Raw genomic sequence first — 14051 nt, 5'->3', positions numbered from 1 at the left:
TGGTCAGTTTCAAGGAAATTGTTTCAGGTGAGCCATAGTTCTTTAAAGACACATATTGGTCACATTCATACCTTGCACTCTTGGCACAAGCTCAAGGCAAAGCTAAAATATAGGTAACAGATCTACTAGAGACCTGCATGAAATATTTTTGTGAAGATGCCCAATATGGTGGTTTCATAAATATTAGCCAGAATTGTGAACTGTGTTCAGATTGGGTTTATAAATTTTAGGTTGGGAAATCCCTGAAGGTTTGTTGGTGTCAAGAAGGTAGGTTTGGTGAACGGAGGGACCTCGACAAGGTATAATGCCATCTGGTCCACCCTCCAAAGCAGCCATTTTCTCCAGAGGAATTAATCTCTGTTGTCTGGAGATCAGTTGTAATTCCAAGGGGATCTCCAGGCCCCACCTGGAGGCTGGCAACCATAGCTCAGATTGTGATGTAATTCTGCATGCTTCTTCTGTTAAAATGAAGAGCCTGTGTGTTTCTAGTATTGTTTTAAACTTCCTCTGTCCTGTTGAAAGTTATTTCTCATATGCTAGTTCAAAACCAATGCATTTTGACTGAGTGAGAAATTCCTGTTCACACAGATCCACCAATATTTCTCCCCGACTGATTTAAACTGAGATTAATTTACACTATTTGCCGGGAGCAGGATCCTAGATATGGCCCATTTGAGCCATAAACATTTAGCTTCTTTTTTCAATTTTCCTGACTTACAGAATCTGTTGTTTGAATTCAGAAAGTTTGCTGCCTGTTCGGGGTTCCACAAGGGCAGATTTGAACCTGAGAAGACAGCAGGGAGTGAAAGGAAGAGACAGAAATAACATACATACTCTCAAAATAAATTACCAGCTTTCCTAATGAAAGTCTGCAGAGACATATTTCAGATACAGCTATAAAGTCTAAAAGTGTTATGAAAGTGGCTCTTGGCTCCTCTGTGGAATCTCTGTTGCTATATTATTTAAGATGTCTGTAATCCTTGTCTGACACCGGGGGTTAACTATGTACGTCTCTCTTAGCTCAGTCCTGTTTGGGAAACCATGGATAAGTAATTGCCCATACTGGAGCAAGGTGGCCTGCTTGCCTTTTATATGATGGACATGCATAAGAACATTTAGTGCTGTGTGATGAGAATGTGGGCTTTGTGATTATCCATTCACTCCAAGCAGACATGTCTTTGAACATCCTTGGAATCTTAGCATTTTGTTCCATCTGGAGAATTAAAATGCAGACTTAACTGTGTCCAAATAGTCTCCTGGTGATTAGCATAAAATGCCTCGTCATCTTACTGTATTCAGTAAAGTAGACAAAGGATAGAATGTGCAACAAAAACTATATGGTATTCCCTCCTAAAGAGATTATTCCACCTACCAACTAGAGCATGTCATTATGATAACTGAGAAGCAAGAAAAACTTTGCTTTCTTATCCCTCTGTTATATTTTATTGGGACATCAAAAGAGGATAATAATGACACTTCACAGCATTTGTATCATGCTTTCATGAGTTCAGAGCACTTCACATACTTTATCTTCTAATCTCTACAAGAACCCTGTAAAGTACTCTGGATTTGGAGAGTGGCATTGAGGCCAAGAGGAGAGCTAGTCTAAGGCCACCAAATGAGTTCATGGTGGAGATGAGATTTGAATCAGGGATTTCCTGGTTCATTCTTTGGTCACTGTACTACACCAGGGCTCATTTTGGCTCTTTACAAAGAGGCTTTATTTCAGAACATTCACTTGGAGGTGGAAAAAATTAATCCGAATTTTTTGTTGTTGTCCCCCACCCCCAATTAAGGAAAGGATATTTGGGAAGGAGATTTCTTTTCAATATAATTTTAAATGCGTGTCTCCTTGGAACAGCTTTGAGCATTAATAATATGCACAAATATAGGAAGTGTGAGTGGGTTTTACTTCCTGTCTTCTTACATATTATTAATGTCTGAAGCTGCTCTTCTCATGGTGTCAGCAAGAGAGTGCTACCAATCAGAGTAGACACACGGGGCTAGAAAGACCAGCAGACTGACTTGATTCAAAGTTGGTAAGTGACAGAGTTGTACTTCTTTCAAAATCATTTTCAAATAAACTCAGGGGCAGTTTTTGTTTTTGTTTGTTTCTTTCCAGGTGACCTGTAAAGACTGGAGCAACCTGGCAGGCAAAAATTACATCATCCTGAACATGTCTGATAACATTGAGTGTGTGAGTGGCTTTTTATTTCTATAATTTAGTGCATTTTATTCTCTCCCCCCCCCACATCCTTAAAGCTAAAATTAAGGAGGCATAGATGAAAAGCAATCAACTTGTATGAAGATGTTTTAAAAAATCTTGATCTTGTCAACGCTAGATAATTCATTCTTTTAAATGTTACTAAAGCAGCATGGAAGCCAGCCATGAGGAAATAGCAAACATACTGCTCTGGGGATCTCTGAAATGGGTTTTTGAAAGCTTCTCTGGATGTGTGAGTCTTGTTATTTTTCACATCACATAGCTGAGACTTGAGAACGTGTACCCTGTGTGTCTGGTAAGTAACATGAGAAGCAACCCTGTGGCTGGCCTTTCTAAGCAATTACAGTGATGTCACACGAGATAGTATAAAATAATACCCTGGTGCTTCCATAAGTTACATTAGATAGCCATGACCAGAGCTGTACAACCTAGGGCCCTGGGACTGCATTGCTAGCCATGCTTGATTATAGTGAGTCAGATCCTTGATTAAATTCACTGGCTCACTTGCAGCATGTTTGGGGGTGTGAAGAAAAAGCCTTAAACAGCTGACATCCACAGGCTTAGATAGATGTAACTCTACTGGGACTGCTAGCTAAGTAATGAAAATATAAAATGGCTCTTCCACAGATTTGAGTTACACGGCCCTTGTTTGTGGGCAAGTATTTAAAAAGATTAGAGTGGAGGAACATTCATTTCCATTTCATTCTGGCAACAGGCCAGAAAAGGAAAACAGTGGACAAGCCATTTTCCCCATGGTCCATTGGTGACCCTAGACACGGAACAAATTTTCCAGATATTGGGTTGCTTTCTCTTTTGGGGTGATTATCTAGAAAGATGTTGCTTTAGGACTCTGTCTATTTTGCAAGGTTTTATTTAGCTGGGAATAGATAGATCTACACGTGTTAAAGCAGTTGGGCAGTGGGACACTTAAATAAGGTGCCTTCCTCTGAGCGACTGGGCCAGTGGGGTTCTGGCCAAATAGACACCCTTCAGCGTTGTCTGTTTGACTGTGATTTGCTCAACGAGGCAAGAGGTGGTTGGATAAAACCTTCTATCCAGGACTCTAGGTGTGAATTGAATAATTTGAGGTTTCTTTTTGCAGGGGTGGAATTTAATATTACATTGGCAGTTGCCAAGTTCTTCTCTCAGTCGATTAGGATTAGAAATCATTAAATTTTATATTATATATTATATTATATAGACACATGTATTAAATAAAATTGGTTTCCCCCCCCTTTTTTAGTCTTAGTGTGACACTGTTCAGAGCCAAATTGGCTGTAAGAGCTGTATTATTAACGTAAAGCAATTGGACAGTGATGAGTACTTTAGCTATAATAAAAACAGAACTGCTGCAGGCATTCTGATCAGCTAAAATAGACTAGATAGAAAGATAGACAGTTTCTTTCGTAAGGGAAAAACCCAGCCTGCTTTGTTGGTTGTAGTAATGGCCTAACAAAGCTTGATGAGATAAAGGTATAGCATTTTGGGGGGTTTTACTGGTAGCTACAATGCTGTTGTTTAGCATACTTCCTTTGCATCTCTCAGTGATGATGCTTGAACTGAAGGTGGGTGTTTTCCCAATGTCATCATTTCAGAGTGCCAGCCTGCTGCCATTAAATCTTCCTTAAGTGCCTCTTTTGTTTCCCAGTTATCTTGTTTACTATCTCATGCCTGTTAACCGGACACAGTCCTTTAATCCATTACTCCTCCGTCAATCCTGTAAAGCTGCAGTTAATTGATGATCCAAAGTCTTTTTCCTGTTAAAGGTCCCCATTCACCTTAAGAACTTTTGATGGACCATTAGATAAACCAGTCCTTTAAAACCTTGTTGAAGTCCTTTAAAACCTTGTTTTGAAGACAACACAGTCAAACTGCATAATTCTAAAAATACACAGCGGACATCTGGACCTAGCACAGACCCTTTTTAAAAAAAATTCTGGACCTATTTCATCTCCCCTGGCAATGCACCTTTTATGTTTTGTCAGAATTCCCTAATATTTTCCTGCTACTCTGTACTAGGTATTCTTTCCTGTCCTTCATATTGGTCATTGATACGGTACAACTCAGAATTCGCAATGGGAACAAATTCTCACTCCCTTGTAAGCTGTGATGCTCCTAAAATTGTTTGTGTCGTATTTTGGTTGATTGTGTGTAGACAAAAAGTTTAGGCCACAGTTCTAACTGTGTGGTCCCAGGCTTGTATCCTCAGGGAGGGAAGCATTACACCCACATCCTCTCCACACTCCCCTTCTGTCAGAGTGCCTTGATGTGGCAGCATAAGTTTTCATCAGCCTGTACCCATGCCCTTTGCCTAGCCAGACATGGTGGGGATAGGCCTTTATGACTCGAGCCTGACTCCTCCTTGCCTTTTCCGATTAGGCCTGTGCTTGCCCTGAGTGCTTGAAGTTGCTATGGCAACCACCAGAGCTAGCATGTATTCATAATCTGGGTGGCCTTTGGGTTGGCACGGCAACTGTGAACAAGAATAGAAAGGCAGAAGTGGAAAAGTGGGAGAAGAACTGCCAAGTGATGTACAACATATCAATGGGATGGGACTGCCTCCGTCTGACCTGCAGTCTGAGCAGGTGTCTCACCTTCAGCTATGGTTATGTGCCTATTAAAGTGTTGCTTAGTTGTATCTCTTCCTTCTTGCAAAGAGCTCTGTGGTGGTGTTTGTGGGATCCAGGCACATTCTGGCCAGGCCAATACTTATTTAGTTTCAGCCATCAAACATCTTCACAAGCATTCTCTGGATTTCTGTATATGCACCAGTAACAGTTGGACTGGATGGGCCTTTGGCCTGATCCAACATTTCAGGGAACTTCAAAGGAAGGTTCCATTGCTTTCCCTCTAAATTTTAGGGTAACTTTCCCATCTCAGTATCCATATATTCTGTAATTGGACAATCCAGATTCTTCATGAAGAAACCCCAAATTATATAACCAGATTCTAGGGTTATCTAATCATTTTTAACCCGTCCTTCTTATAGGGAGGTGTGAACATTGTAAACATATAAGAAAAGCCCTGCTGGACCAAACCAACGGTCCAACTCTTTTCTACACTGAGAAGTCCCAGGATTTTTAGGCACCCCTCATAAGAGAGGGGCTCCAACCCCTTGATCATTTTTGTTACCCTCTTCTGTGCTTTTTCCAGCTCTGCAATATCCTTTTTGAGACACAGTGATCAGAACTCCACAAAGTATCCAAATGGAGCCACATCATAGCTTTATACAAAAGTATTACAATATGGACCATTTTATTTTCTATTTCTTTCCTAATAACCCCCAGCACAGAGCTTGCCTTTTTCACTGCTGCGACACACTGAAGTCAACATTTTCATAAAACTTTCGACCACAACCCCAAGATTTCCTTCCCTCTCAGTCTCAACCAGGGGTCTTGTTGTAGAAAAAGAGCTGCCGGAGCTCATTAGCATAACTCATTAGCATAACTTATTTGCATATGCCACGCCCCCTGACATCACCGGAAGTGACAGAAGGCCACACCCCCTGACATCACCGGAAGTGTGTCAGAAGGCCCGGCTACTTACCCTCCTGCTTCATCCTCATTCCCAAACGGAATGAGGATCGAAGCAGAGGGCGGGGTAAAGAAGGGGCGGGGCTTCACCACGTGACCGCCCCGCCCCCTAGAGGTTCTCTTCCGGAGCTCCGTACCTGAGAGCTCCCCCCCGACTAGAGCCCTGGTCTCAACATGTTCAGACCCCATCAGCATATATATATAAAGTTACATATTTTTTGTATCAATGTGTATCACTTTCCACTTAGCAGCACCGAACTTCTCAATGTACCCTAGAGGCCTAGCTTTAAGACCCTTTCCCCCCTGAAAGTCTGTGTCCACTGGTATCTTCTGCCAGTAGGCATATTGCAGGGACAGTACTTGAATTCATGGTATCTTGTTACCCTCTTTTCAAAAGCCTGTTCCTGTTTCAGGAGGAGTTTCGACTGGAAAGGGGACCACAGTTGCTGGCCCTGGTGGAGGAGGCTTTCTCCAGATATGAAAATGGCTTGCAAAACCAATGGTGGATCTCTCTCAGCAAACCCAATGAGAATGACAAGCACCTGCTAATGACTTTGGCTGGAGAGCACGGTAAATGTGTTTGAAAAAGCAGTGAGGGTTGGTTCTTTTTAGAAAGGGCTCTGAAGGGCATCTTGTACTCCAAATTTCCTCTGAGAAGATCACCCCCTCCATGGCTTTCTATCCCGCTGCTTATTTTGTCACACGTAATTGATAAATGCAATCGGATCTATGAATGAATTGTAACCGTCCTCATGCTCTGACCTAGATAGCCCAGAAGAACAAAGTTAGAGTCCAGTGGCATCTTTAAGACCAGCAAAGGTTTATTCAAGGTATGAGCTGTCGTGTGCAAGGCTAGCCCACTCTTATCAGATCTTGGAAGCTATGCAGGGTTGGCCCTGGCTAGTATTTGGATGGGAGACAGCCAAGGAAGTCCAGGGTTGTGATGCAGAGGCAGGCAGTGGCAGACCACCTCTGAACATCTTTTGCCTAAAAAACCCTATGAGGTCACCATGGCCCGGGTCACACGGGAGGTTTTGCCCCGCAAGAGGGACGGATCGGGGGTGCATCAAACAGGCGCGATCACACCGCAACATCTGGGAAGCGGAGCGCACCTGTCCCTGATCCGTCCTTTCCGGGCGAAACCGTGCATCAAAAAAACAAAACAAAAAAAAAACCCCTAGAAAATAACATGGCGAAAAGGACGCTTATGTGGTACATGATTGTGACTGCCAGAATGACATATGCACAAAGTTGGAAACAGGAGGAAGTTCCTGGAATTGGAGAATGGATCAAAAAACTACTTTTTATGGTTGAAATGGATAAGATGACAAGGAAATTGAATAATATGGCAGCAGAAGACTTTTTTGAAGACTAGAAAGATTTAAAAGAATACTTGGAAAAATATTGGGATGTGAGAGACAATTTATTTTGCTTTGATGACTATTGAGTATAGAAAATTGTGAAAAAACAAGTTACCTATTGAATATGTAGAGATAAAGAGGAGTACTTAAGAGTTACCTAAGGATTATGCAGGAGGTTGTAGCACTGTGGGAAGCCATACATAGGGGGGGAAAGGGAGAAGGATAGGATATAAAGGGATAAGAATTGTAATACAAATGTTGGACTTTGTTGAATATATCCTAAAAATAAAATGTTTACCAAAAAAACAACCTACAAAAGAGTACTACCTACCTGAAACTCCGCAGCAAGGGCGGCCATGGGATCGCCGGCGTGCCCGAGGCTCCCAGCCAAACTGCGCATGCGGGCACATGCACAGCCAGCTGCCTTGCTCTCCGTTCCGTGGCTTCCCCCCGGCATCTGATCATGCCGGGGAGCGACTGCGCGGCGGCTTGGGGAATCTGTCTGATCCCGCCACCGCGAGTCTCTTTTGGTGCGGCTCAAAAAAACCACGCTTTGGCCATGTCTCCCCCCCCCCGTGTGACGGGGGCCCATGTCAACTGCAACTTGATGGCAGTTTCCACCGGCAACTGTCCTCATAGATTTTTTTTCAAGACCACATATCTCCTGTTTGAGGACTTTTGCCAGAGCCCTCCTGTCCTATTGTATTAGAACCTTGTCTTTTAGTTTTCAAAGCTCTATGTTAGCTTTGTTTTCCTTGGTTGCTCCTCATACTTTCCCATTACTCCCTCATCTTCGTACTCATTTGAGTTTGTGCAGTGTCTCTGGGGCTTTCAGATAGCTTTCTTCTTAAACTGTCTGTTACTTATTCCCTTCTCTGGGTCAGAATGCAACTTTCAGTTCACATAACATTCATGTCACTAGCCAGATTTCCTAATTCTTCTTGCCTGGATTGTAAAAATTTATTTCTCCTTCAGAGAGCAATGGCACTCCGGAAATGATCTATGTGTAACACTTGAAACCCAGTTCTATGGTTTGAGACTTGCCAAAAATTCCTTATTTTAAGCAAGACCCTAATGGCCATGCACTAAAGATCCCTGGTGGGCATACCAAGGATCCCAGCAGGGAGAAGATGACTGGCTGCTCTTGACTGATAGTGGGAGAGGTCAGGTTGGAAGTTCATCTTACAGCTGATGTGTGAACACAGCTGAAAGTAGCAGCTTATGAGCCTCTCTTCTGTACCCACTCTTCAGTGGCTGCTACTTGTGGAAATGAGGGAACTTGCATTGCAATGATGCCGTTTCCACAGTTTTTGCTTTACTAAAGTTTTTTTTTGTGGGAAGGAGCTGCTGCTTTGGTGGTAGTTGTGTGGCAGTGATAACATGTAATTCTAGCCTGAGTGAGGGAGAATATCATGGAGATTAAGAGCCAAACTAGAGGACAAGCCATATTCAGAGTCTTCTGAATTTTTTTACTGAAATAAAGCAATGGTTGGCTATTAATCTGAATAGATCAGCAGTGAAAGGCAGGTAAAGTTTAAACTTTTCTATTCCCCCCCCATCCTAGTGTGGCTAGTTCACACGTGCTTTCTGTGGTCTACCTGGGAGAGGCAGAAGAGGGGGACTGATTGTATCCCCTCCCTCACTATTTTGCACAAGGCTTAGCTAGTTAACCCCCTTCTCAAAAGCCTGCATGTCTGTTCACATGCTGGGAAAGGGATTTTCAAAGTGGAATTAGATAAGCATATGGAGCAGAGGTCCATCAGTGGCTATTAGCCACAAGGTATAGATAGGGACTCTGGGGCAAGTGATGCTCTGTCATCTTGGTGCTTGGGGGGGTCAACAGTGGGAGGGCTTCTAATGTCCTGGCCCCACTGGTGGACCTCCTGATGGCACTGGTATTTCTGGCCACTGTGTGATACAGAGTGTTGGACTGGATGGGCCTTTGGCCTGATCCAACATTGGCATCTCTTATGTTCTTATGTTCTTATGATAACACATTACTGTTCCAATTTCCCCTCCTTTTTAAAAACTAATTGTCTGGAGGACAGTGCTGGAACATTTGTTTTACTAATCTCATTTGTTTTACTAATACGTTTGTTTGTTTTTCTTCTTTGAGTACAAGCCCTTAGGCCTTGAGTACAAAATGGCTTTGAGTACAAAAGGCAAAGAACGTCATAAAAGTGTGTCATGTTTCCTCTTCAGTAAAGTGGTTCTTTAAAGGGTGGTTTTCTACACCTTTGGTATGAACCAGTATGCTTTTCCATTCATGGACATTGGGATCAGGGTGTCTAGTGATCCTAGATGAGTTCTCCAGCAGGACCTGCAACTGGAGCAATTTTCAGTCATTTTGTCAGTTGTCAGAAGAAGGGCTCTGGGTCCTGTCTTGTGGACACAAGTTATTTCCATCCTGGAAAGTGATGATATCACTGGCTTTCCTCTTTAGCATTTGATAGTATGAAAGAAAGAAAGGAAAAAAACAGTTGGAGAACAACATTATTAGTTGCTCAAATTCTGCCTTGCTGTGCCCATAGCTGGCTTGGAAGCCCACCAATTTAAGTAGAAAGCTATCTGAAAGTTGACAACCAGTTTCTAGATATTTCATGATCAGGGAACTATTACAGATTTTTCTTACATGAAAAGAAAACTGAGCTGATAAGTAGTCCACTGGTCATCAATTCAGCTGGAATACGTGGGTATTTTGAAAATCTCCAAAAAGCAGGTTGTGGTTGAGATATATTCATGGACTTGATGATGGAACACTTAGTGAAACATTCTGGATTCCTCTGATCATATTTAAAATAAATATCAGTGATGGGAAGAAAAAAAATCTAGTCAGATCCTTTTATCTGCCCTTGCTTATACCCATCATAACTGCTGTTAAATTTGCTTTTGCATCCTAAAACAGATCTACTTCCAGTAATAACAATAGGTATTGCCTGCCACTACTGTCACAAAGGAGATATTGTTTCAGTGTAGACAGGCTTCTCCAGACTTGTACATAACCTAAAGAAGAGCACCTTGAAGTAATACTTCTATTTTTCTGTCACTGTGTTTCTTCTCCTAGGGGTCATCCCAACCAATGATGTTCTCCTGGCACTAGATGACATGAGGAGAAACTTAGCTGAGGTAAGAACCTTCAAATACAGAGCAGATAGTGCAGTGCCATTGACCACTTGGAAAAGAAGTAACCCAACCTAGCTGGGCGTTGAGCCCAGAATAGGCAAACAGCTGGCTCAGCAGTTTGCTGCAGAAATCTCTTCTTTCTTAACCAGTAACTGCTGAGTCATCAAAATGCCACTTTCCATAAGCTGATTTGAAAAGTTGTCTCCTGATTTTGTAAGGCCTTTTTAAAAAAACCCACAAGACTGGTTGTGCCTTGAAATCCTGCATGTCCATACTGATGAGAATAGAGAAATGCACATGTCGTAGTGACACTGGTTAGAACTTTCTGCAGGTATTGCCTGTGGAGTCTTTAAGGCATGATGAACCCTCTTACCATTGCTGTTCACAGTGTTTGCTTAGAGGCTGTATCAGCAGAACTGTCCCAAGCAATTTCTGAGGTGCCCTAAGTGCTTGCCAGGAAACAAATGGGAAAAAATGACCCTGCAGTTCCCTTAGGAGTGCCTTGTGTCCAATTCAGTGTTTTAAAGGGTCATTATAAAGTTCTGTGGCTCTTAAATCTAGATCATGCAATGCTTGGAAATTGGCTCAGGGCATTTATGCAAGATCACTGAAAGAATGCCACAAGCACATTTTAGCGGCTGCATAATAGTGCTGCAAATGGCTGTTTGGGGACATCAATGTGATATCTTGTCTATATATCATGGGTAGTATGTTAGTGTGAGTGAGTCTTTCTGTGGAAAGATAGCCATGCAGTTAAAAAAATCTGGCTCGATATGCTTTCTCCTATCTGTAATTAAACAAAAACTACAATCTCTGAGAAAAAATGGTTTACAAAATATTGTGATCTTGTGGGAAAACAGTTTGTAACCTTTCTCACAAATTAATATCCAATAGATCCCTTTAACTTTCCAAAATAATTGTAACAACAATGTAACACTATCTGCAGGAATTCCAGATGAACAAATAAAAAACCGTAGGTCGTGTGATATTGTTTTATTAGGACCAACCAGAATATTAGAAAAATGAGCAGGCTTTCACAGTTCACAGGAATTGTCCTTAGATTGGGATTCACTATTTAAAAAAGGAAGGAGATAAATATTTCAAGACATGATAGGGAAGCCTGTAGTCTGAAGTGTGTGGAACATTAAAATGAAATACAGGACATGTTGCTGACTTGATTAGACAATGCTGGGCGCAAAATGGGTTTCAAGATGTACCAAAGGATAAAGGATTAAAAAAAGCCACCCCCTCAATGAGATGTATTTTGTAAATCAGATTAGCTTTTAACTGGAAATCAAAGCTAACACAAATACTGGTTAATTCTAACCCTGAGTAGTGTTAAAAAATCTGCTCAGGGACATTAAGAAGTACACAGAAACAATTAAGTACCAATTGACTCTGGGAGGGAGGGATAAAAGAGAAGACATACTCTGGCCCCGGTCACACGAGCGGGATAATTCGCAGGGGAAGGGAGGCTTTTAGAGCCGGAGCAAAATGACGCACGGTAGCGCGATCAGACCGTCCCCCGAGGCTCTGTGCTCAGGCCTTTGGCAGCCGATCACACGAAGCGAGGCAAAATGGCAGTAACGCGTTTGTGCGCATGCGTGGGATGGCGATGGGCGCTGGCTGCGATGGGCTACCAGCACTTCCCGATCAGACGCCCGCACGCACCACGCGTTTTCCGGAAGACACTGCAGGGTTCCCAGTATCTTTTAACTCTGCTTTTTCGGGCCGAAGCTACGGGTTGGAGATGGGAGCGCCACGCTTCCCAGATGTTGAGATATGATCTGGCCTGTTTAATCCGCAGGCAAGCCGTCCCTCTCGCGGGGGAAATTCTCTGTGTGACCGGGGCCTCTCTTTACTACTTCTATATTTACTAGTAATGGTTTACCGCTGAAACACTGGCTGCAGATTTCCAATCGACATTGAGTTCCCTAGTCCATAGCCCCTGTAACTTCTCTTGAATGTCCCTCTATGGATGGCAACATCCTAGGACTCTTCCTATCCCTAGCCTGTTTGGAATGTTTGCTCACTAGCAAACAGTTGATGTTTCTCTTTCTTTCAAATGACATGATCCTCCTTTGTTCTTTTGCCCCCTGAGAGTACAGGCTTAAACTGTCACAAAGGGAGGGCAGTGGTGGTGAATAAAATAAAAAAATCAGGATTGTTTAATTCCGTGAGTTCTCTCCCTCTCCCTCTCTCTCTGCGTAGGGATGAGTCGAGTGTGGCACATTCCCCGTCTTCTTTTTAGCATGTGGAATAAGCACTAGTAAATTGGCAGAAAATTTATTCAGCACCTTGCCTCTCATGCTCTATATAACATAGAGTTTTAGAAAGCAATTAAATTGGAATTACTCTTAGGAAAGCATTCTTGGGATTGCACCCCTTTCTCCTTTATGTTGAGCACCCTTAGTTGCATAATTAACAGATCTGCCAAAACTTTAATGAAAAACTGCATATTCTAACAGAAGTAAAAGAGAGTGCTTTACCTGTGATATAGTCTGTAGCCAAAAAACAAATAATAATCTCAGAATGATAACATTTTAGGGTAATCGTCAGCCTTCAACCTGATTGGTTTCACTGAGTTTCTGCTGCTTGCCATTGTTTGTTTGCAAATGGCTACCAGTTTGCAAATGGCTACTACCATTCTCTCAACCACTTGCGCTTCTTATGGATTGTTTTTAGATTGGAATCCAGAACTATACAACCACAACAAGTTGCCAGTCACGTCCCAGCCAGACACATAGTGACTACGGGAAGCTCTTTGTGGTGTTGGTCATTATTGGCTCAGTCTGTGTCATCATCATTATCATGGGGCTTATCTACAACTGCTGGCAGAGGCGCTTGCCCAAGATGAAGAACATGGTGAGTCCCTATGTGTACATAAATGGTTGCCTTCTACTGGATCAGTACCTTGGTCTATCAAGGTCAGTATTGTCTACTCTGACTGGCAGCGGCTCTCTGGGTTTTTGGGTAGATGTCTTTTATATCACCTACTGCCTGATCCTTTTAACTGGAGATGCCAGACATTGAGCCTGGGACCTTCTGAATGCCAAGTGGATGCTCTGTCATTGAGCCACAGCCCATCCTTGTCTTTCTTGCATATGTATTCTGCAAGAGACTGAGGCTGGGGAATACTTCCTATTGACTTTCTTTCCCAAATGACAGACTTCTGTTACTTCCTTTTTCTTTTTCTTCTCTTCCAGTCACATGGTGAGGAGCTACGCTTTGTTGAGAATGGCTGCCATGACAATCCCACTTTGGATGTAGCCAGTGACAGCCAATCAGAAATGCAAGAGAAGAAGCCAAGTGTGAATGGTGGGGCATCCATTAATGGTCCTGAGAGCTGGGATGTCCTCATTAACAAGCGGGCAGGTGAAGAGGGTGATGCATTTGAAGAAGATACACACCTTTAAACAAAAAAGACCAAGTACCTGACTGCATTCTTGCTTGACTTAAGGACTATATGGTGAGGGTGGCTCCTCAGGAACTTCTTTTCAGGCTTGCTATGGATCTGCCCATTACAGTTCTGAGGCACCGTCACAGACCTGGAGACAGAAGGGTCACCCTGAGCAGAGGGGGTGGGGGTGGGGGTGGGGTGTGTTCGTGTGTTGCTGTCATTTAGCGCCAATGCTTCAATCACTTTTAAATGCACTTGCTCGCGCCCTTTGGTAGGAGTGGAGGACGGCCAGGTATGGAAAACAAAATGTGTCAAGGTTTAGCATTGCCTTAGAAGTGGCATTTACTGAATGACTTGTCGTGGAAACCGTAAGCTGGTTTCACACAGGGAGAGCTGAATCCGCTTCCTGT

General features: G+C 42.8%; 1 protein-coding gene across 1 annotated transcript in view; it reads left to right on the top strand.

The window, feature by feature from the left end:
• The window catches only part of PODXL2 (podocalyxin-like 2), a 41160-nt gene extending 27503 nt beyond the window's left edge, over positions 1-13657 (top strand). Inside the window, exons 4-8 of the mRNA XM_015426080.1 lie at positions 2123-2197; positions 6171-6327; positions 10183-10244; positions 12927-13106; positions 13448-13657. Coding sequence (XP_015281566.1) covers positions 2123-2197; positions 6171-6327; positions 10183-10244; positions 12927-13106; positions 13448-13657 — 684 coding nt within the window. The remainder of the gene's footprint in view (positions 1-2122; positions 2198-6170; positions 6328-10182; positions 10245-12926; positions 13107-13447) is intronic.
• The last annotated feature ends 394 nt before the right edge of the window (positions 13658-14051 follow it).

Source organism: Gekko japonicus, unplaced genomic scaffold (genome assembly GCF_001447785.1).
Source record: "Gekko japonicus isolate JY-2015 unplaced genomic scaffold, Gekko_japonicus_V1.1 scaffold69, whole genome shotgun sequence".
NCBI lineage: Eukaryota > Metazoa > Chordata > Lepidosauria > Squamata > Gekkonidae > Gekko > Gekko japonicus.
This window is presented reverse-complemented; position numbering and strand designations above follow the sequence as displayed.